The sequence below is a fragment of the Osmia bicornis genome, chromosome 7, assembly GCF_907164935.1.
Source record: "Osmia bicornis bicornis chromosome 7, iOsmBic2.1, whole genome shotgun sequence".
Classification (NCBI taxonomy): Eukaryota; Metazoa; Arthropoda; class Insecta; order Hymenoptera; family Megachilidae; genus Osmia; species Osmia bicornis.
In genome coordinates this window covers 4,602,780-4,625,913 of record NC_060222.1, presented here as the reverse complement: position 1 = coordinate 4,625,913, position 23,134 = coordinate 4,602,780, and the positions used below count along the sequence as shown (strand labels likewise).

The 23,134-nt window shown below is 44.4% G+C and overlaps 2 protein-coding genes across 10 annotated transcripts in view; one reads left to right on the top strand and one right to left on the bottom strand.

Annotated features, from left to right (window-relative positions):
* LOC114873502 (disheveled-associated activator of morphogenesis 1) overlaps positions 1 to 6,254 on the top strand; it is a 38,053-nt gene extending 31,799 nt beyond the window's left edge. For all 6 annotated transcript variants that reach the window (XM_029181931.2, XM_046286415.1, XM_029181923.2 and 3 more), the window contains exons 3-12: positions 1,522 to 1,830; positions 1,902 to 2,126; positions 2,339 to 2,936; positions 3,029 to 3,303; positions 3,386 to 3,718; positions 3,913 to 4,388; positions 4,470 to 4,906; positions 5,051 to 5,178; positions 5,232 to 5,402; positions 5,484 to 6,254. In XM_029181931.2, coding sequence (XP_029037764.1) covers positions 1,522 to 1,830; positions 1,902 to 2,126; positions 2,339 to 2,936; positions 3,029 to 3,303; positions 3,386 to 3,718; positions 3,913 to 4,388; positions 4,470 to 4,906; positions 5,051 to 5,178; positions 5,232 to 5,402; positions 5,484 to 5,750 — 3,219 coding nt within the window. In that variant the 3' untranslated portion in view covers positions 5,751 to 6,254. The remainder of the gene's footprint in view (positions 1 to 1,521; positions 1,831 to 1,901; positions 2,127 to 2,338; positions 2,937 to 3,028; positions 3,304 to 3,385; positions 3,719 to 3,912; positions 4,389 to 4,469; positions 4,907 to 5,050; positions 5,179 to 5,231; positions 5,403 to 5,483) is intronic.
* Positions 6,255 to 8,454: 2,200 nt separating this feature from the next.
* Positions 8,455 to 23,134, bottom strand: part of LOC114873790 (visual system homeobox 2-like) — a 46,807-nt gene continuing 32,127 nt past the window's right edge. For 2 of the 4 annotated variants that reach the window (XM_046286336.1, XM_029182479.2), the window contains exons 5-7: positions 11,267 to 11,441; positions 10,791 to 11,042; positions 8,455 to 10,633 (exon numbers count right to left, since the gene is read on the bottom strand). In XM_046286336.1, coding sequence (XP_046142292.1) covers positions 10,470 to 10,633; positions 10,791 to 11,042; positions 11,267 to 11,441 — 591 coding nt within the window. In that variant the 3' untranslated portion in view covers positions 8,455 to 10,469. The remainder of the gene's footprint in view (positions 10,634 to 10,790; positions 11,043 to 11,266; positions 11,442 to 23,134) is intronic. The other 2 variants (XM_046286337.1, XM_029182488.2) reach the window with 1 other exon arrangement.

Genomic DNA, 23,134 nt, shown 5'->3' with positions numbered 1-23,134 from the left:
TCTTTATCAATTATCGACGATGCAAGAATTTATATACCGTCCGATTAAAAACGTAAGAAAGCGCGCGAATGGACGTAGACTCTTCAATTTTCTCCTGACGAGTGTCTAGGCCAGGCCTGCCGTTGCAATTAACGTCTTGCGTTAGAAACAAAGTCAATTTTCCTTTGATAAATTCAATCTTACATTAATACGTCCACTGTCCCGAAGGCATGCATCGAACAGAGAGTTGGACAAGAAGTTCGCTTCCAAGAATCATCTTTCAGCCGTTTACCAGCGACAGAACGGAAAAACTTATGCTAATGCCTTACGATCGCGTTCCAGAGGCCTTCTTGTCAAGCTCCAGTCGGCTTTATCAAGAAGTGGACGCTTCTAAAGAAGCGTATGTGCTATCCAGCTCGCGTTGTTTTCTATCGTCCATCTGTTTCGTGTATCGAGGTCTGTGCAATTTCTTCTCCGGATGCAGAGCAGAGCGTAATGTCTTTCTTTCGCGATCGCGCGAAATTACCTTACTGTACTTCGAACATGATCGATCGGTCATTTTTCCTCGGCCATTCGTACGGCACGTTCGTTTCTAATATCAATTTTATTCTTCGAGCATAACGGTACCGATCGGTCCACCTATATATTTTATACGACGAACCTTTCGCATCGACCTAATAAGTAACAATAACGATAGTCAATCGAGGGACAGGTACGCGAATAGATAATTTCCTAGTCACGTGTGAAAGTACCTTAGGAATCCGGTGCCCGAGCCAGTCCCCTGACCTTTGCTTTGCCTCTTGACTGCCTCGTCGGAGGAGCCGCGAGAACTGTACAACTCGGGATGTCGATGCTTCCTGGGGATCGTAAATGTTCGCTGAACTTGAACACGTCAGCGTACTTTGAATACCGTTCAATTTCAGAAGCGGAAAACCTCTTTGTGAAGCTTAGAAGCCGACACGTTGTAATAGAACCCTGCGTTCATTCGCAAATTTTGGGAATAATTTGAGTAGACTTAGGAAATTTTATTGAAATATTTGATCGATCAAAATGAAATTTTGCAATCTACAAATGTACAGATCGAAGCGTTTCGTAAGGATACTCGTCGAAGAGATTCATCGATCGTCGATCGCTTAAACTGTACGCAAGCGGAGTTGGTACACCGACGGCATCTCGAACGATCGCTCGACGCCGCGATTTAATGCCGAGGCTCGTCTTCAATAAGGTCAAGACCTGGTTACATACCCTCGATCGTCTTCGTTCCCAATCGGTTTTCACGGAAAGTCGAAATACTTGCGACGAGAGGAACGTGCGAACTCGATTCCGTGACCTTTTGGTTGTCTCCCACGTGCCTTAAAAAAAAAAACATGATTGTAAAATTCACTCACGTCTCGACGCCGCTTCTTTTATACACGACGCGACGTTGAAAAGAATATACAGATTTCATTGAAATTTCGGTCAGACTCGGCTCGTTGTTTCGAATCGCTCTGCGCGAATGAAATATCCTTTTAAGAAACTTTGGAAAATGATTTGTTGTCGCAGGATGACGAGCCACCGGAAATCACGTATTGCGTTGTGGAGCAGACGGGCACGCTCACGCTTCAAGCGATGACGCCCACCTTGCCGATGCCCGCCGAGGAGGAGTTGAACAAGATGTTCCTTGAATTGGTGGACGAGCTGGACCTGACCCAGACCAACCGGCAGGCGGTCCTGGCACTTCCGGCGAACAAAAAGTGGCAGATATACTGTTCGAGGAAAGGCAACGGCACGTTGGAGAACGGTGGTCTCAGGACCACCGATCTCAGCGGCGACCCTGAGGATTATATCAACAGATTGAAGACCATAGCGAGTGTAAGTGATCCTTAATTAAAAAAATTCATTTTTTTAGAAAGGATCGATCTGAAGTTTGAATCTCTATTTAGAGCCCCTTTTCCGAGGAGGGTGAAGAACTGACGAACCAGATGCGTCAAGTAGAAGCCCTGAAGACAGCTCTCAGAACACAGCCACATAGTTTCGTCCTCAGGTTCATCGAACTCGATGGTTTGAATGCTTTGTTACAAGTGCTGGGTACCATGGAACCGGAAGCTGCCAACAGTAACCTGCACACGAGCGTGATAGGGTGCCTGAAGGCGTTGATGAACAATTCTGTAAGTTTTGTAGAAATAAATCAGGGCTTCTTAAAATGTAGGTCAGGTAATTAAATTTGAGGGTGGCAGACATTTTAGGAAAACTAAAAAATTTATATCCAGGGTTGCAGAAATATTTTCTCGGGGTCGTTAAGTGGAAAAGTTTGAGAAGCCCTGAAATAAATCAAATCTGTTTTACGAAGAGGGTGTCAATATTTTGATTATTGTTGCAGAATGGAAGAGCACACGTACTGGCGCACCCGACAGCCATCAACACGATCTCGCAGTCGCTGGCGACCGAGAATATCAAAACGAAAATCTCCGTTCTGGAAATCTTGGGCGCCGTTTGCCTGGTTCCGGGTGGCCATCGCAAGGTCCTCGAAGCCATGCTGCACTTCCAGCAGTACCATTTCGAACGAACGCGTTTCCAAAGCATCATCAACGACCTGGACAAGAACTTCGGCATCTATAAAGACAATCTGTCTCTAAAGACAGCGATCATGTCGTTCATCAACGCAGTGCTAAACTACGGACCTGGACAGGTGACTCTGGAGTTCAGACTGCATCTAAGATACGAACTCCTGATGCTCGGTATCCAACCCATCATCGAGAAGCTGAGGAAATATGAAAATGAGACACTGGACAGACACTTGGACTTCTTCGAGATGGTCAGGAACGAAGATGAGAAGGAACTTGCTAGGAAGTTTGAAAAGGAACACGTAGACACGAAGAGTGCTACTGCTATGTTTGATCTAGTTAGAAGGAAACTCAGCCACACGGCTGCCTATCCTCATCTGTTGAGTCTTCTGCAACACTGTCTATTGCTGCCTCGTAAGTTAGCAAATTTGCAATTTGTAAATGTCAAATTTCGAAAAGAAAACCTTCAGATTTATTTTAATTATTTCAATTAATTCTCTTTCCAGTTGATTATGGTTCCTATCCGCAGCATTGGTTACTCTTCGATCGTATCGTACAGCAGATCGTCCTCCAATCGGAAGGAAACGAGACCGGTGTTACGAGGAACCCCGACGTGGCACCGATCGAGATAAACGTGAAGGAAATTGTCCACCTGCTCGCTAAGGAAGAGGAACTCGTCGCGGCCAGGAAGAAGGCCGAAGAGTTGGAGCGAGAAAACTCGGACATGTCGACCAGATTGGCCAAGAAGGAACAAGAGTTGGATCTGAGGACGCAGGAGAAAGTAATTTATCGCTGTCTTACCAAATTGAGATCGCCATTTCCGATCTCTCGTCTTACGTTATATTGTCTCGCTGCTTTTTTAGGAAGACATGGAGGCCAGTTTGGCGAGAGTGAAAGAGCGTCTCGAAAAGGAGACGTCGATGCATATAGAGACGAAACAGAGAATCTCGGAGCTGCAGGACAATTTGGAGACGCTATCCCGGCAGATAAACAATGAAAAGTCTGAGAGGAAACGACTGGAACAGTTGGTAGCCTCGGGAAGTTTGCCGGATGATGCTAAAGCGACGATCAAAATCGTGGAGGATGAGGTTCTTGAGAAAGTGGAGTCGAAACCGATGCCTCCACCTCCTCCGCCTCCGCCTTTGGCACCTCCTCCACCACCTTGCCTAATGCCAGCAGCACCTCCTCCTATGAAGGTACTAATTTAATCTCCTCGAATCTCTTCCAGAAAATATAGCTGGATAAGGTGGATAAAAGTAGCCCTGAAGCAAATTTGATTTTAAGTTATTTTCAGAATTAAAACATTTGTTAACTTTTAATAGTCATTATTAAAACTGTCAATACTGCGTACAGTTTAAAACTTTAGTAACAAATATTAAACCTCACACAGGTGGAGATAATAAAGAACGTCCCTCAACCAAGCAACCCCCTGAAATCGTTCAATTGGTCCAAGATCCCGGAACAGAAGCTGCAGGGAACCATATGGTCGGAATTAGACGACACGAAATTGTATAACGTTATGGACTTAGAGTCCATCGATAAGATTTTCTGCGCTTATCAGAAAAACGGTGTCTCTGCAGAGGGTTCGATCGAGGATCTGAGAACTCTTGGAAAAAACAAGAAAACCATGTCGGTGATCGATTCAAGGCGAGCACAAAATTGCACGATATTACTATCGAAACTGAAGATGACCGATAACGAGATCACCAGAACGATCCTCTCTATGGATCAGCAAAATATTTTGCACATAGACATGGTGGAGCAATTGCTCAAGTATATTCCGTCATCCGAAGAGGCTGCTCTGTTGGACATGCATCAGAAAGAACTGCAAAGCAGGGCTGACTGTTTCTTATACCAAATATCCAAGTAATTAATTATTCATCATAAGTAGATCCGAAAGTATTTCTCTGTTTTACATTATTCATTCCTGTTCGATCCACGTTTCAGAGTACCCCACTACGAGCAAAGATTGCGATCGCTTCACTACAAAAAGAAATTCGCAGCCAGCATCGCGGAATTGACGCCGAGAATGCGCGCGGTTCTCGAGGCGAGTCGGCAAGTGGCCAGATCAAGGAGGCTCAGAAAGTTGTTGGAACTGGTGCTGGCTCTAGGGAATTACGTAAATCGTGGGAATGCTCGGGGGAATGCTTGCGGCTTCCGTTTAGCCTCGCTGAACCGTCTAGTCGACACCAAGTCCTCCTGCTCTAAAGGGACAACCTTGTTGCACTACTTGGTTCAGATCCTGGAGTCGAGGTTCAGAGAGGTGTTGGATATCGAGGAGGACATGCCTCACGTTCGAACCGCGGCTAGAGTCAGCATGGCTGATCTGCAAAAAGAGGTGGCTAATCTGAAGAACGGTCTCCAAGATGTTCAAAGGGAAATAGGTGAGTTCCTTGAAATGTCTTTTTTTTAAGGATATCTTCCATCGACACTTTCGATTCGATCCTAATATAGAATTCGGTTCGAACCTGATTGGAAAAGAATTTCAGATAAACAAACTGGTTTCACCATTTTTGGTATCCTTTCAGAATTCCACCGTGGTCAGTCTCAAGTGCTTCAGGGAGACATGTTCTTGCCAGCGATGAGAGACTTCCAGGCGCAGGCGACTTGTAGATTAGCGGAAGCGGAGGACCTGTTCCAGGACATGAAGACCAGGGTAAGTTTTAAAATTAGAGTCCCAGGAATTCCATACTAATTTCGGTTTTGCAGTTCGATCGAGCGGTGAGACTGTTTGGTGAGGATTCCGCGGGGGTGCAACCGGACGAGTTCTTCGGCATCTTCGAGAACTTTTTGCAGGCATTAGCGGAGGCCAGACAGGACGTGGAGAACATGAGGAAGAAGATCGAAGAAGAGGAACGTCGAGCGAAACAGGAACAAGAAGTAAAAATTGAAATTCTTCCAAAATTTCTAATGATATGATTTTTAATGAATTATAAAATATTTGAATGATTTCTGTTGCAGCTTCGAAAGAGAACAATGGAGCGAAAGAATTCACGAGAAGGGATATTGAATAGCATTTCTTTGAGCAAGAAGAACGAGGTGAACAGTAACGGGCAAACGGACAACAAGGGCGAATTCGATGACTTGATATCAGCCCTTCGCACAGGGGATGTTTTCGGGGAAGACATCGCGAAATTCAAGAGATCGAAACGTAGACCCGTGACCCCGAGCGGGCAAGAATCGCGCAGACACAGCGCGCACAGAGAAGACTCGAGGGAACGGCATTGAGATAATTAAAGCTGCGATTGATCGCTTTGAAATTATCTTGAAATGATCAGGAAATGAATAGTTTCTGGTTTGACAGCCATCGATTCGATGGATCTGCGATTTAAACGATATGTGATAGGAAAGAAGAAAAGAAAATGTTCGAGTAGAGAGACAGTGAAGAATACGTAAAACCAGTAGGGAACATGTAAATAGATTTTTTTTAAATGAAGAATATAGGTTTCTCGCGAATTTCTTCATCGATTATGTAGAATTATTTTCATTTTTGGTTTGTTGTCTTTGAAGATGTCTTCCTCCTTCGCTCGTGATTTATTTCTGATTCGAAGTTTCTTAAATTTATCTAAAAATCACTGGTATTCCTTTGGGATTATTTGCTTTTTCAAATTTCTATGTTACGTGTCTGTCATTTATTTGCAGACAAAATTAAAGAGCACAAAGACTTGTTGCAGTAGGGTGTTTAAATTTAGGGAATTGACGTATGAAATATTAAAAAAGCTATAGTACAGACGAATTGGATTATGGTTTTTGTTACCTGCACCGTAGACGCTGATGAAAATCTCCATGCTGAAGAGAAAAAAATGAGCGAATTTATATAATATCCTTAAATAAGGTACCACTCGATGATCTTTCTTTGTATATAGCCACAGGGATCTGTTATTCAAAATGATTCAAGGATAATGAAATGTAACGCGATTCTAAGACGTGAAATTTCAATTTTCCAGCTTTTCTTACAGATATTTGTAACACTTTTGAAGAAAAATACGTGTTCTTTATATCGAGGAACGTACGAACAGGGCCTAGAGGGGTGCAGTCCTGTTTCTGCCCCGCAAAACCTACAAGTCTGATTTTTGTATTTAGAAATCGACGAACGCATCGATTAGATCGCTTAGCGTAGTGCTCTCTGAGAGCTTTTCAGATTGGAAAATTCATGAGTGCATTTTGACTTAGGGGTTAGTTGGCAAATCGTCTAGTCGACGAAATTCGTGTTAGTTTTCGATGTGTAGAGAGAGGGGTGAAGAAGAAACGATTAGACGAGAGTTTGTTGTATAGTAGTCGATGTTTTGTAAGCTTTTGTATTTTTGTAAATATTCAGTATCGACGTCTCGTTCTTGTGGAGGAGAACCCATCGACAAGAATCAATGTCCGGTTAATATATTACCGAGTCCTTAATGTCACATGTATTAATATATACAGAAATATACGGAAATATACGAAAATTCAGGCCATTGGTGATGTTTCAAGCATTAATTAGCAATTTACAAACTACTAATCCCTGAGAATTTGAAATAGAAGGATCCTAGAGGGCCCAGATGGAATTCCTTCCGGTACCGAGTGTCGGTACAATCTTTTTGTACATCCTCCTTCCTGCCACTGGTTTAAACCACCATTATCTCTAGAGGGTCGCGAAGGGTAGCTCGTCGGTGTACTTACTTGATTCCGCAGATGTCGCCATGTTATTAAAGAATGGTTTTTTAAAGCAATGCAAACGTTGTTACCTTACCGACAGTCCCTAGAAACATTCCCAGAAAGGAGTTCTCAAATTACGTCGTCATTACTAAACAGATTGCATTAGGAGGCTCCGTTTAAAAAAATAGTAAGAACTACGATTATTCACTCGCGAAAGACGTCAAAGAGGTAAAACAAATTTAGTTCCTCATTTTTTCTGTAGGGCGCAATTCATTCGTTTTTGCACTCGATCACGTGATCATTCGCAGCTCGTGTATCTAAAGCGGCCTCAACGCTTGCATCAGTTTCTGTTCGGTCTAATTTGCGATGAAACGTGGGCTGTTTTACCGACGCGAAATTCGGAATTTAGCTTCGACACCGACGAGATACTTGTCTCGATATCTCTCATCGGTGCTTGCATCGCTTTACGCTGAAAACTTGACGACCGATAGCAGATGGCGCTTAAAATGAAATTTCCCAGAATTTTTCAAATGTGACTCACGTATTATCGAAAGGTGGCGCCAGAGATACTGATTATTCCTGTATACGCTATATTATTGCTCTATCTAATTAACCAGGTAATTAATTAATTCCTGCACACGTTATAACTGAGAATTTTTTTAATCCATATAGACTACAATAGTTTACAAATTGAAAGATTCATAATTTTTGTTAGTACAAACGTGTGTTTTTGCAAAATATGAGGATGAAAAATAAAATAGCGTTTGATAAATGAGATGAAATTAAAAAAGAATTCGAACGAAAATATGTGCATTGAATGCAACCAAATTCCAATCGTATTAACGATGTTCGAACGCTCATTAAAAATTCAGGCCGCATACGTATTTTTACATCGCCTACATCGGGCGATAATTAATAAACTTTTAATTATTTTTTCGCGTCAACGGCTTCCTTGTATCGTGTACCGTTAAAAGTGATCTAAAAAAGAAAAAAAATTCATAATACATCGAACTTCATAATTCATTTTTCAAATGAGAATTAAGTGGAGTTCCCGTGAAAAATCCGAGCACGTCATTAGACGTAATTGTTGGCCTTAATGAAAAACAGTCTTGTTGCGTTGTTAACGCCGGTGGAATAAAAAATTTCGTCATTTCTTACTTGAAAAATTGCTTGTCCTAAATTTTCTGTATAGAAATTTTGAAAAATTCCTAAATATTTTAATAGGATCTATATAAATTTATCAGAGGAATCCTTTTTAAAGGTTCGTATGCAGAAAAGGAAATAACTTAGTAAGACGATGTAATTTTGTTCAGAAACTTTATTTATTACATACACTAGCCGACTACTATGCATGCGTTGGGGCATCCGGATACAGGGATTTCGCTTGAGATCCGAAACGCGTTGTTCATTGTACCTAACAAACAACACCACTGGGCTTGTTTCCATCGTACTCCGTTTCATTTCCACCCTTGCCTCCGCACAGCACGTGATTACCTCATCCCGTAATTGTTTCGTTTAAATTATAATGCGTTACGTTACGTGTGTATAATCCGGTGGGTCTAAGACGAACGAAACCCTCTGCTCGTCCCATTTCCATAACGACCAGTTATTTATTTTCCTCCATACCTCAACGAATCAAAGAAACGTGCAAAAAGTGACTTGATCGATATTCGAAAACTAGGAAGTGCAAAGTGAAATTGTTTCGGGACCGATTTTGTCGTGCAAAACCGCAAAGAGGCTCGTTCGACTTAGTTTACAGCGTAACCACATATATTTGCATTTATATTCTTTTATATATATATATATTTATTTATATATGTATATCTTGTATTTATATATTTATATACAGTGGGCGGGGGGCGCGAGGTAACGGCGCCATCGCGGCACGAAAACTCGCTTGAAAATGGAATAATAAAAATCAGCTGTGGATAGTTTTCTGTAACGCGTGCTCTAAACACTTTAATTTGTTAACCTTAGGATGCAAAGATGATCATCTTCCTAAAAGATTTCTCAGCCCATGAAAAGTGATTTGCTGGAGCTTAGGTATCTCTTCTTATTTTATTAGTTTACATCGATTTATTGTTCTTTTTAATTCCTTGCATCCTACGATCAATTGGTTAATTAACGTAAGTCTTCAGCTGGTGTCCTTTGACACCCTTACCCCGACCATCGCCGCCTCACGTAGTCGTATCCGTAAATAAAGTATAATGACTTACGGAGCTAGAACTTATACCGACATATTGCACATTTGACAACAGTTACGTCTTCTTTAAGTACTTGGGTATAGGAATTGTTCGCTAATAAACATTGTCCTTTTGCACTCTGTTTCGTTCATTTTCAAAGAAACTTTCTTCTTCCATTCACTCTCTCTCACTCTCTCTCTCTCTCGTTTCAATGATTTATCATGGATTCTCCGCTTTGATTAAGTTCGATGTGTCTGACAACTATTAATTCGTTAACTCGTCTCACTCGTGTCGCTGTGATTGATTGATTGATTTATTTAATCGTTCGTTGCAAATCGTTTGGATGTCTCCTAAAGGCGAAATGTTCGTTTCACGGTTTACACAAGGTTCACGCGCTCATCCTCTCATTCTCTTGTACTCACACATATGTATACATATTTATTTATACTCGCACTATTTAAAGCGGTTCTAACTTCTAATTAGTTGTTCGTCTTCCAGGTCGCGTCGATTCATTTCGCTCGTTCGTTTTCACTTAACAATTGTCTCTTTTTTAATTTCATTTTTTTCCGAACGAGCGTTAGATGGACGAACGTTGAAAGCGAGCTTTATCCGCGATCGATGATTCGTCATTGTACTGGCCGTCCATAGGCCACCGTTTCGTTGATGAGGACCGACTTCGAAATAATTCTCGTTCCGCGTTCCCTTCGTGATCGATGCCTATCGATTCGTCATACCGAAGGAAATCAGAGAACTACATAGGCCCTGGGCGACATCGATGATGCGGCCAGATCATTGTTCGAAATCGAACTCGTACTCGTATTCGTTGTGTGTATGTTTCTCTACGATTCGTGGTGTGTATCCTTTAATGAATGTTTACCCTGCTTCGTCGAAAATTGAAAACCTTCATCGCGGACGAGGAACGACTTCCTTCTTCCTAGGAACGATCTACGACCTCTCGCGAAGGTTTTCATCGTACCTAAAGCTCGAGGTAAAGTCGCGTAATGATTATCGTCTCGAGACGTTACGTCTTCGACGAGTTCCTCGACGATTCCTCGAAGGAGGATCGATCGATATGAGTTTGTCCGTGAAGGTATCGAACGCTGTCTAATTGGATGAACGTTTGAAACGATGATTAAACGGAAGCGTGAAGCGTGCTCGACGGGGGTCCTGCAGGGTACGAGGTGCTGGTAGGCGCTGGCGTCGGTTGTAGGCTCAGTTGTAGCTGATGTTGCTGAGCCTTCGCCCTCAAACAGGCGATGCTCTCGTTTCTCAGCTGCTCCGTGTCCTGAACCATTCCTGAAACAACAATTCAAACGAATTAATTACAGACTTGACGATGCATCAAGATCCTTTGCCATCGGGAGCTCTTCTAAGATCAAGGTTAATTTTATGTATTAATTGTGGAGTTCATTAATCTATGAATTAATGAATTTATCATTTTCAGGAATGTTACCTGTCGACGAAGAAGGTCCCATGCCGTCCTGACTTTCTTGGCCGCTCTCGGAACTGGTCGGTCCACCTTGATGATGATTGTGATGGGGACTGCTTCCGCTTCCATTGTGATCGTTTCCGCTGTCCTCGCCGCCGGACTTGAGATGTTCCGCCGCTTCGATTGACTTCCGATGCATCCCTGCGGGGCCACAGTCAATCATTTCTTGATTATTTTCGATATCTTGACTAAAGCTGCTCGTCTTAGATGATTGAGCTGACAAGGACGAACAAAAAAAAATACAAGATCGAGATTTTGTTTACTCTCTGCAAGGTGGGACGTGTTTCGATTATGTTTCATTAAGCATTGCTCGCTCCGTAGGCTTTTAACGAATCCAACTTCCAACGAAATAAATTCATAAATTCAAGACTCTGAAGTTAGCAAAACTTAATGGCATCGCTTTGTTCAAGATGGTCGAAAGATATTTTGACGATGCTCACCTAACAGCCATGGCGCGACCGACTCGTTCTCCTTAGCGCTCTTCAGGATCGTTTCAGGAAGCGGTAGCGAGTGTCGTACCATCGCTCCGTACAGGCCATACTCCGCCATTATGGTACTTCTACCCCAGCACTTCTCCGTTTTGCGCCATTTTGCTCTCCGGTTTTGGAACCACACCTGGAAACGAGCAATTTCGAATCGGAAATATTATCATCCCAACTGGATAATTAGTGAAATACTAATTGCACCCTACCAGCCCAGTGGGCTTAACTAATTATACCCAACAAATCAAGCGGAAGATTACTCGTTAGTAGCCAGATACGGTTGAAAGAGTTCTTAAAATCGTCAAAGCACCGACGACCACATTTTTGACTCGCTTGTCCATTTAATGATCATTGTCTCCTAATTGGCGCACTATGAACCAGCCGTGCGATCAGTTTCGTGCGTGCGGTTCCACGTCACCTTCTAGTTAACTATTACGCTTAAATGACCTGTATCTACTCCTCGTTATACTGTTTTCCGTGGTTCGTTCTCCTGTTAGGTTACTTGTTAACGATTCCGATCGCAGGACCACCTAGGGCGGAGACGCGTGCCGGTTCGTTCCTTGGGTCACGCAACGAGTTTCGAACTTAACGAGCTTCATTTCCAGCAAGTTTTCACGTATTACCCTCTCGTGTTATACGAACCGAGTTTCAGTAATCGTGGATGATTAATTAATCGAATCGTTTATTATTAATAATTTCGATTCGAATGAATTTTTCAAAAGAGTGTCTGTTAAATCCAGTCCATCCGTCAGATGCATTCTTCGGCTAGAGTGATTTAAAAAGGACCCGTACACGCATCATTTGCGAGACGTGTGTACCATCCAGCGCAGGGATGAGGGATGAGAAGAGGAGAGAGAAGAGGGTGGTGGGATGCGAGGGCCGGAGGCCAGGGCGTGTACCAATTTGTAGCAACAATGCTAAAGTCACCGGCAGAATTGGAACGTAATTCGAATGAATGGGAACGCGTTGCCCTGTCAATTTGCGCTGCCACCCCGAAATTATCTTCCGCCTAGCCTCGAACGAGATGGCCGGCCTTTTTTTTCCGCGACCCACCCCCTTGCCAGCCAGGAAAATACAACATGCAAATGTTGCATCGCTCTCGACCAAACTGCCTTTGCTATATTAAACGCGTTGACTACCGCCTGGGTCACCTCTGATCACCGCTGAAAATCTAAATATCATAGAAAACTATTAATAAAATTAATACATGGAAAGAGAAAAAGAGACCCAGGAGGTTCTGTCCTGAAAATAGCGATGGTCGACGGAGAAGCTGAAGAGAATTCTGTTGGAAAGCTGTCAGCCGTTCTGTTCGCTGACGCGTAAATGACTGTACCGATCGTAAAGCTGTTTTATTCGATTTCCATGCGGAATCGCGACAGCGATTGCACGCTTCAGCAACGAGCCACGATGAAATCTATTTGAAATGCACTTGCACCGGGAAGCATCTTTAATAAATTGCTCGACGTCTGAACGAAGGACGTCGCGAATTAGGAGTTTCTCAAAAAATAAACTACAGGACGTCTTAGTTGAAAACGAAGATAAAACCGGAAGCCCGCGAACGAGTCTAGGATTCAGGATCGGAAATCAGGAACCGGGATTTATCCTTCGGCATCCTGGAACAGCTCGCCAAGGGACGAAGACATGGAAATGGATCTGTACGCGCATATACGTACACGGAATATATAGATGGACGAAGAAGGAAGGGTCCAAGGGCTGCATTGCAGGAGCAGCGGTAGCAGAAACGAGGCAACGGAGAAAGAAGATGGTCCTTTATGGTGGCGTTCGTCGACTCGAAGGAGCTAGAACTCCGCGACGATGAGCTTCTTCCCACCCCATGTGCCCCGTCGACGCCTCGTCCTTTCTCCATTCTCTGTCCCGCCACCCCCTCCGCCCCTCTTTATTGGCACACCCGGTATAATAAGGAGCGAGTTTGTATTTAGTCGGTCATGCGCAGTACTGGCTGTTGGCGTATCATCGATCAGACCGGCGACTGACTATTGGACCAAAACAAGAGGATGAGAATGGGAATGGGAATAAAGAGAGAGAGCGAGGGAGAGGGGTGGATATATAAAGTGCGACCGGATGAGCGTGGCAAGTGGAAAGGGGCAAAGAGGGGGATCGAAAGGAAGAGAGAAAAGGAAAAACAGGGTGTAGGGAAGGCGAACGATGGAGGAGGACAACGATACCGCGATGGAGAGAAGGACATCGATAGGAAGATCGAGGGAAAGACTCCGAATACCATGGTATTACCGCGTCCAACTTGCACGGGATGGTGTGTTGAAAGAGGGTGACGTTGGTCTGAGGAACAGAGGTAGTCGGGGTAACTTCCAATGGATTACCAATACACCGATACGTGTTGGATACACGCTGGCAAACCGACGGATAGCCGAACGTAACGGACGAAAGAGTGTGCATGCCGATGCGGAAACGGGCTGAAGGAAGTTGGGGAAAGAGGGAAATGGAGGGAAGGGTGACAGAGGACGAGTCGACGGCACCCACCTGCCTGCTTCTTGCCGCAACACTCGAGTCTCGATACCCGGCACGATGTATTGAAACCGAGGCTGAAGAGTTGCCGTCAGGTACTAGCAGGACGAGGGTCCTCGAAGGTCTACCTAACCGAAAGCTTTTTGATTTTCAGCCGCGAGGAGAGGCGCAGCAAGGAACAGCACGCGCGATAGAACAAGGAGAACCAAAACGGACGAGGAACTGGAGGAAGGAGGGACAGGAAATAGCCAGCAAAGACGGTATAGACGAAACGAGTATTATTTTTCTTCTCGTTGTTAGCAATTCGTGCTCAGCTAATTTTCTTATTTTGCAAAATTATTAACCGTTCATAGGTCACAGCGATTAACTCCACTTTTTGAATTTTTTAAAATTTTCATTTCAAACCTTAACTTTTTATATTTTATTAATTTTTGTTTGTTTCTTGTTTTGTGCCAAATGGGTCGCTTATATGTCAAATTAATGAATTTCTTGCCTAATTCTCATTTGATATACTTTAGCCAGGCGATCCGGATGCTTTTTCCTTCGAATGATCGCCACGTCAACACCTGTACACAACACGCAAGCCGATACTGTCCCAAGGATAATTGGAGATCTCGTTACTCCCTACCGGTAACTTCAATTTACGATCGACCGATAATGAGATATCGAGTTCTGGTTCTCCCTCTTCCGCCACGCTCCCACCCTCGAACGCGATCATCCCCCGATCCCTCTTGCTCGTTGCCAGTGTCGTCAAAGCTCAAACTCGACGTCGAGACGTATTAGATGTCCGTTACGTGCTTATTAAACGCTTTCTTCCTCCTTGCCTTTTTATCCCGACGACGCGATCGTGTTTCCGTCTCGCCGAGGATGCTCCAGACGGGTATCTTTGAAATCGAGACAGTTTCTCTTCAAGAAATTCGCGATGATAGTAAAATTTTCAATATTCCTAAAGATATATATTGAAACATCATCGATGATCAGAATTTCAATTTCTCATCGTGTACCAGAAACAGAGGGTGTCATCGAGTCGCGCTTTATCAAATATTCATCCAGATCATTTAATATGATATAGGTTGATGGGAGGTTGGAATAATGGTTGTCGTTCGATAGATTCCCACAAGCGAGCCGAGGGTGCTGGTAAGCCAATTAATCTGTTCCAATAAGTAACGCGTGCGGCCGAGCTGCGAAGTCGCGTGAAACCCTCGAAAAACGTATCGCTTGTTTCCCGCATAATGCGCTTGCAAGCATTCTCGTCTTACTGGTCATCGGCTGACAAATAGTTCGGTTAGCTGGCAGCCATGGGGTTCGGGGATAGACCCCATGCTGCGAAGTGGCACGCGCCGGAACATCATTAGGTGGGACACTTGCTGGACGAAGGAAAAAGGGTCCCGGACGTTAATCACGACTTAGTACCCGTAGGCATAAGGGATCTCAGGAGAAGTTCAGTTCTAAATGAACAAAATTCGAGCAACTTGGATTTATGTGTAGAAAATGGATTCAAGTTAACCCCTTCTCCTATGATTTCTCCTATGAGTACACTTGAACATTTTCTGTGTTCTCAATTTATCTTTTCATTGTTTTACCACATGGTGTGTAATTAGTAATACGCGTTTTAGTAATTACTTATGTACGTTAATAAAAGTCAAAGGGTTGAAACAAATGAATACATGACATTTAACGATCCTTGACTGGGAAAATTATAATTAGAATTCAATCATATTAAAAGTACCAACCAAATTTGGCACTTTTGTTTTGTAACTTGTGTCAAGATTGTGACGTCAGGATTAACAATTAGTATATTTATAATTGATCTCTTTAGAATATCGTTGACCCAAGTTAATTTCCCGAAATGATATCTATTATAATACCAGCTATTGATCAGTTGATTACCTGAAAATCACCTGATTGGGGTGTTTGATTGCGCGGAAGCTCTAACAGGAAACCTGATGAAGCTGTTACACTAGCCAAACGCAATTACCTGAGCCCTGGTTGGGTATGGCTTACGCCAAGAAATCTCTGCTCCCGTTAATAACCAACGGTAATGACAATAGTATCAACTATTCTGTTTCTATCTCTAACTACAGCATTGATTACCGATCTCTAAAGAAGAAAACCATCACTTTTTCTCTGACTAATTTTCATCTTCCTTTTGAAGAGTAACAATGATCGGTCCCGCATTAATTAACGTCAAGACACCGAAGTCGCGGTTTCTTCATCCACACCCCCCCCCTGTACCTCTCCCAGCAGACGCGTTTCTTCCTCTTCTCCCGTCTCGCCACAGTTTTCACCACGCAGACTCCGGGTTTCGATAGCGTTTCATCGGCGACGAGGGCGTGGCGAAACTTCGGCCCATGCTTCTAACTTAATTCGGTTAGTCGAGATTTATATCCAGTATCCAGACCGGTATCCCCCTGTTCCCGTCCACCCTGCCACCGTTGTCTCTAGAATTCGCCGCGGTGCAACGGGCTTTATTAGAATTTATAAGCGGTCCCGTTGACAATCCTGCAACGCCCAAATTGCTAGATATTCCTATCCACAGCCTGATTTCCACGCTACAGGCCCTTATTTATTTGCCTGCCGAGTCTGGACCCAGCCGCACGGGGGGGACGCGGGTTATTGGTCAATTTTTAGGGTGGAACGCGGCCAACCGGAATTCATCGCTTTGTTTGCCGCATGTTTTACGAGCTCCTTTCCGCTACCGACAATCAGTCGCCTAAGAAACTTGGTCCGATCCAACGTTTGTCCGCTAAATTTTCGTTCGAGTATTTTTTCAATTGAAATTGTATAATAAATATTGCCAGAAATAGACTTCCGCGTGACTGCCGGCAAACTTTCGTTTCGGGGTTGCTTATTCGTGTCATAGGGGGATGAACGCCACTTGTCAGTGTCTGTCTAGACACGTAGAAGTCAAAGGGCCACCCTACGCTCGTGAAGATCATTTAATCATTTGACGACGACCGATAGAAAATTCATGAGCTTTCGCACTGGCATCGGCCGCAACCCTATTACGAGGGTCGCAGGGTCCACGGTCTATTTGATTCGGATCTCGACGATGCACCAGGCCTGCTTTTATGCGCGAACGATCGGTCGCTTCTTACGACCGGATTATAAGCATCCCCCCATAAGGGAATTGTTGGCAGCTGAATCACACGCGATAATCCGGTAATTCGATTTTAATTCGATCCACCGACAATTATTACGCGAACGGGGATCGATGAAGTGAGAAAGAACGTTTGTACGTTCAATGAGACGATTCTTTTTTCACCCGGGCCACTCGTTCACGATCAATTGCGGGGAAAAAGCGTTGGAAAACTTTCCGTTGAAAATTGTCGCGTAATTGCACGGAATTATACGTAAAAATTGTTTCGTACGCGAAAAACAAAACCGGATGAAAATTCGTTCGTTTCATTGAATTTAGAATCATCGACGCGTTGAAAATTTCTTTTGATCAGCTTCATTTTTATTTCTATTAGATACAAATATTTTCCTACCTGAAAAATGATAAATTTACTGTATCCATTTTGAAATAGTTAGCTCAATGGTAAGAGTGGAAGAATCTTAATCCTCTAATTTGTATCAAAGTAATTAAGTAAAGCAACCGCGCGAGGGTGGTTTATTTGCCAAAAAATTCAGCGGGCCTCTTTCCTCCGGCTCCATTAGTTCGGCCGCTCCTTTGATCGCGGTGTTTTTCGGTGAAAAACTTATTTATCGCAAGGCGAAACGGAGCGCGGTACTCGAGCCACCCCCATTCGGGTGGGAGGGGGGTGATCCGTTTTCATGCATCCACAGAGGGTGGAGCGACGAGGAGATCCTCGTCGTTGGATAGAACGAAAGAGAAGCGGAGAAAAAAACCTCTCTGTGCGAGGGTATATATATTTTTTTCTGAAACGCACTGGTCGTTCCGTCACAAAGGTCGTTCCTCGCCATCTTCGTTGGCGGTGTCGCGGCTGCTGGAAACGAAACGGCGAGAAAGCTCGTTGGATTTTAGACGCAATCAATTTAGCCTCTGTCTTTGTGCGCGGCTACGTGCGTGCAAGGCGTATAGAGGTGTACGTAAAGCTCATCCGAGGACACCGAGCTCTCGAGTATTTAATGCGTTCGTAGCTTTGTAACCCACCCCCTTTCTGCGGGCGCGACTCACACACGCGTGCACCCCTCTGTGCGTAGCCTGACGGATCCGCAGTGTGAGCGTGCATCGCTTTCCTGTCGCCGCGACCGTGGCCATCGAAAAGACAAAATCAATAATTGGGCAGGAACCAGCCTCGAAATTTCCTGACACGCGGACTGCCACCGTAATCGCGGCTCGATCTCGAGCGGACACCGCGAATCCTCGATTCCAGCCAAGTCGCAACTTCGTCTCGAGGAAATTCCATTTATCAATTTTTAGCAAATTATCATTTACCATTATCGAATGGAGGATATTACGGCGAAATAGTAGGAGAAATTTTCTTTCTATCAGGGCAAAAGGATTTTCATAATCCGTTAACGATGGCCGACGCGAAAATATTTATTTTACTTTCAGCCGAGAACAGCTAATTTCAAGGGCTCGATGCTGTTTACACAGTGTTAGCCAGGCCTTTAGAACGTGTTAACGTCTTCACTAGCCACTCGAACGGGAGTCCTTCTCGGTCCTTTATCCGAGATATCCCACCTGTCACGTTCCGTCCTTCGGGGAGAATTGAAAATTCCTCAGGAATAACAGAGGCTTTCCATCGGTCAGCTGGTAATCGTAAAAACAAACTAGATGTACAAAAGAATTTCCCAAATTAATGATCAATTCTTGAAGAGTTCTTGTACCGAGAAAAGAAGTCTCTATGTTAGAAGGTATATTCTTAGAATCTTGAAGAAAATGCAGCGTTTCATAGATTGAAATTTCAAGAAGTGCACACGATCTAACGGGGGATGATATCTGGCGTACCGCATAATTTCGAGGAGCGACTGGCCGGAGACGAAGTCGAGTCGAAAATTACCATAAATTCGCCGTGTGAATGGTAATACCCGGGTATAATTCACGTCGAGTCACGACTCCGGCCGCCTATTAAACATAAACAGAAGGGAGAGAGAGAAAGAGAAAGAGAGAAAGAGGAGGAGAGAGTAGGAAGTTCCGTCCGCTGGAAATTCGCGGGTCATTTGAGCTGTGTTTCCGCGCCATTACCCTTTCTTAGCCGGGCTTTCTTTCGCGAAACGGACGAGCTAGGAGGAACGAAGAGAGTCGAACAGAAGATCGAAGTAGAGCGGAAGAGGGTTGAAGAGGATGAGGGCGAGGCTGGTGAACGTAACTCGATTCCTCGTTACTTTCTTCTCCTCCGGTAGATTATATCCTCGAAACGAGCCAAACTTTCAGCCTTTCCTCCCTTTCTTCCTGTTCGTCGGTCTAAACGAGCCCGAACGGTGCAGGACCCCTCCGGTAACCCGACGATTTCATTCGCTGCCGAACGATGCGACTGAGTTTCGCTCGGCTCGATGTCTTCTCGCGGCCTACGTCATTGTCGCGAGCCATTTTGGTAGCGGTCGAGAGGAAGGGAGCGTGAACGCTGGTTTTCTTCGTGTCGTTGATAATGCGCCACTCTCTCTGGCTGGCAAATTGTGGATCGTGATGCCGGCTAACGAGTGGATTAAAAATGAAAATTCGTAATGCTCGCCGGACCGGGGGGGTATTTATGCTTCATTTCAACGATTACTGCTCTGCCGCTTGAAACGCGCACTTAATTTTCCGTGCTTATCCTCGCTGCCTTCATGGTAACTTCTTTATTCGCAACACAAGGGTTTAGGGCTTCTAAGTTGGATAATACTCGTGTAATAGTGAACGTCTGTTGAAAATTTCATTCTTTCGCGTTGCGATCGTTTCTCGTCTACCTTATAAGTAACCTCTCTTTTTTTACCCTTGAATAGCGGAGCCTGGGTCAAAGTTAATGTACAGTGTAAAATTTAGAAATGTTCATAGAATTCATTTTATGAATTTCAATTATTTTATTCGCATGATTTCATAATATGAAATACGAAATTGTGGCTCTCTCCATGGTCCGTCGTCCACTTTCTCTCCACCGAATAAGATGATACAGATTAAAGAAAACCGATAGGAAAGACAGTGTTTCTTTTAATCAAACTCGTTATCGAGTTACCCGTGGCGTTGAAAAGGAGACTGGAAAGTATTCCGAAAGAGGAAGTCTGAAAGTTACCGAAGCGTCTTTGTTTTCCATTCCATGGCTGACAGTTGTTACGTTTCTCTTTTGTGGAAGAAAGAGGATCCTTTCGTTTACAGCCGGGTCAATCTTTCACATAATTCAGTAGCAGAAACGAACCGTTCCGCGAGGAAACATTGGACGAAAGCAATTGAGGAATCGAGGATCTTTGTCGAGCGAGATCGAGTTCGAACGAGCCTCTTATTCGGTTTTACGAGCGATGCCTTCGCTCCGACAACGTACTCGCTTGGAAATTCTCGAAATGGAACGCCATTTTGTTGGATCCAACGTATTATTCTTCCAAGAACGTCTCGTTCGACGCGAAAACGAGCGATAAAAGATATTCTTCCCTCGATAGACGGTTAACTTCATCCGAGACACTTATTTTCTTATTTCAAAAGATGAAAATTCTAAAATCATCGTATCCTCTCTCGTTACTCCCCAATTATATCAAATATACCTATCGAAAGATACAAACAGAAGTTACGGGGTCTTCGAAAATTCTAAACGGCACAAAAACGTGCCAGGTGTTAACATCCTAATCACCGTTCCCTCCGCGCTAAGTTGAAGTCTCCGGATGATCAAGTGGGCGCTTCTAAACTACCACAAGATCCCGATTACACGAACCAATGGTTCCAGCAGATAATTACACGGCTACGAAGCGTATCGAGCCGGTGGCCAACGATGATCGTGCACGATGATCGAGGAGGAGAGAGAGAAAAAGTGTAGGAAAAAAAAATGTGGGAGACCGCCTGCCTACCTGGCAGTTCCAACGAAATCCTCAATGGCGCCTCGGCCGAACGTGAACCGACAATGGGGCCCCGTTGTCAGGAAAGGGGGCTTCCTTCGGATCGTACCTTTGTCAAGGAACGTACGTGGAAGCCGGCTGAGAACCCTCCAGATATCCTCCTGGATGACTTGCGTCTCGCGAGCCGTTCCTCGCTACTTGAAGTCAATTTTTTTTTTTTTTTCCCCTCGACAGAACGGCCAGCTTTCCATCCTCCTAGCCGCGAGCAACGATTGTCTGAGCCACGTCAAAATTCTTCGCTAATGGGCCGCTTACGAAGATATACGCGTGTTGTTTTTTCGAACGAGCCCGTGGGAGTCTCGGGTCTCATTACCCGGATAACTTCAACCGGGAAACGTCTATCCGTTCGGGGAAGATTATGACTTTAACCCGAAGAGGACTCGGTCATTTTTTGGTGCAAGTTCGTTAAACTGGTATTCGATGAAAAGAGGAATCGTGAATGGCGCGATGGACCGGTTCGAATACGATAAAAAAATGATCGACGTTCGCGAAGCCTCGTATTACCCAGAGAAAATCATACGTTTCAAACGCGATTAGCACGAGAAATTGCAGCTAAAAGTGCCGAGCGGCCCGCGGGGGTTACGATTTATTAAGCGCACGCGTGGCGCTGAAATTAAACAGTAATTGAACAGTGATTCGTGGTGTCATTTTGTCCGAAACACTTGGCGAGTTAGGAACCCCCTTCCGGCCGGTGGTATACATCGATCACGGCGTGAAAGAACGTGTGCCGTGGCAGCCTGTAATTTTCTCACCCCCGTAAGAAAGTCGTAACCCTCCGGCCACCGAAATTACGTCCGTTTGTGAGCGATTCCGCGCCAATCAGACGCAGCCGAGTCGCGAGTACGAGAACGATCGCGATAACGAGCAGTCAAGTCGATCGCTCCTTTCCACCGTGTATGGGGTGAATTTGGAAATCAGCCTCTCTCTTCTTTCTCCCCGTTCTCGAGTTCCTTTTATATACACAAATCTTCGATATATCGACGGTAAAAAAGAAAATGCGAACCATGGATGGAAACGTTGCAATCACTTGTCCGCACGCACAATTACGCGAACGCGCGTGACACGGGTCTGTCGAAGACATTTCGATTAACTTCACCGCGGGAGCGTTCCGGTCTTTCTTTCATCGTCGAGCGTGTTACGAGTTGTGAAAAGTAGAATGAAGAGAACGAATAGGAAACTAGAGGATCGGTAATTATTACGATCCCTTCGTCGATATCCAGACGCGGGAGTACAGAGTGTATTAAAGTCTTTGTATTCGGGGGGGAAACGAGTATTGTTAGGACGATGAATACTATGAAAAGTGTCTTGGAGCTTTCTAATTTCGCGAGGAGAAGGAATATTTCTTCCCTCGTTCTCAAAGAAAGGCCTTGTTCTTTCTTCTTCCTCTGCTTCGCGTTCCTTTGTCCCTCTTCGAGATGAGAAAGCTTCTCGATACGAAAAATCAAGTCTGCGACTCGTCAAAGGGAATACACACTTTCTCTCTGTATTGTTCTGATTAAGAATATAGTTGATAGAAGAACGCGGCTAGAGCGGGTAACTCATCAGGCATAACTAATTAATTTGTTCGTGCAACGGGTCAGAGACGAATTCATTCATTTAATCAAGTAATAACACCTGAACGCGCGAAACCTGACAGACGGTGCAACGTCGAGTCGTTCAGTGGACGCGATAATTTCGTTCGATAGCGGAAGCAGCCACTTCCGGCCCCTTTCTTCGTGTCGACGTTGACGGTTCGTTACTGCTTAATTCGATGACGAGGCTCTGTGGAAGCTTGATCGTGAAATTTCAGAAGCCGGAACCACTTCTTGCTGATTGAGTTAATAAAAATCATGTGTACACATGACACGTGTTAATGTTTCAATTGATTTATGTGGAATCGAAATTGCCAAATCCCCATTTTAATTTCTAATTTCAATCGAATGATTAATTTGATGGAGGAGTAGGATATTCAGACTAGCGACCACGTTGCTATCCTGAACAACCGCCAGAAAATGGCCCTAATCGATATGAAAACTGCCCGGTGCGTCGCGTCGCGTCGCGGCGCCCGTCTAGTTCTGGCCACGCGTGTGCGCGCAAGAGCGCGGGAGAAACGAAACTGCGCCCGAGACAAAGGAAATGTATAAGGAAGCTACAAAAGGATTAGAAAAGACAGGAAGTCGCGATAGAGGAGAACGAAAGACGAAGAAACTCGATGGAAAGCCGCGAAACGGAATCGTATTCGCGTGGCGAACGAAACGAACGAAGGAAAAGAAGAAGAAGGAGGAGGAGAAGAGGAACGATGTGGGTGTTGAAAGGGAGGAGTGTGTGCTCGCATGTGGGAGGGTAGGTTGAAGGTGGAGGTAGACAAAAGAC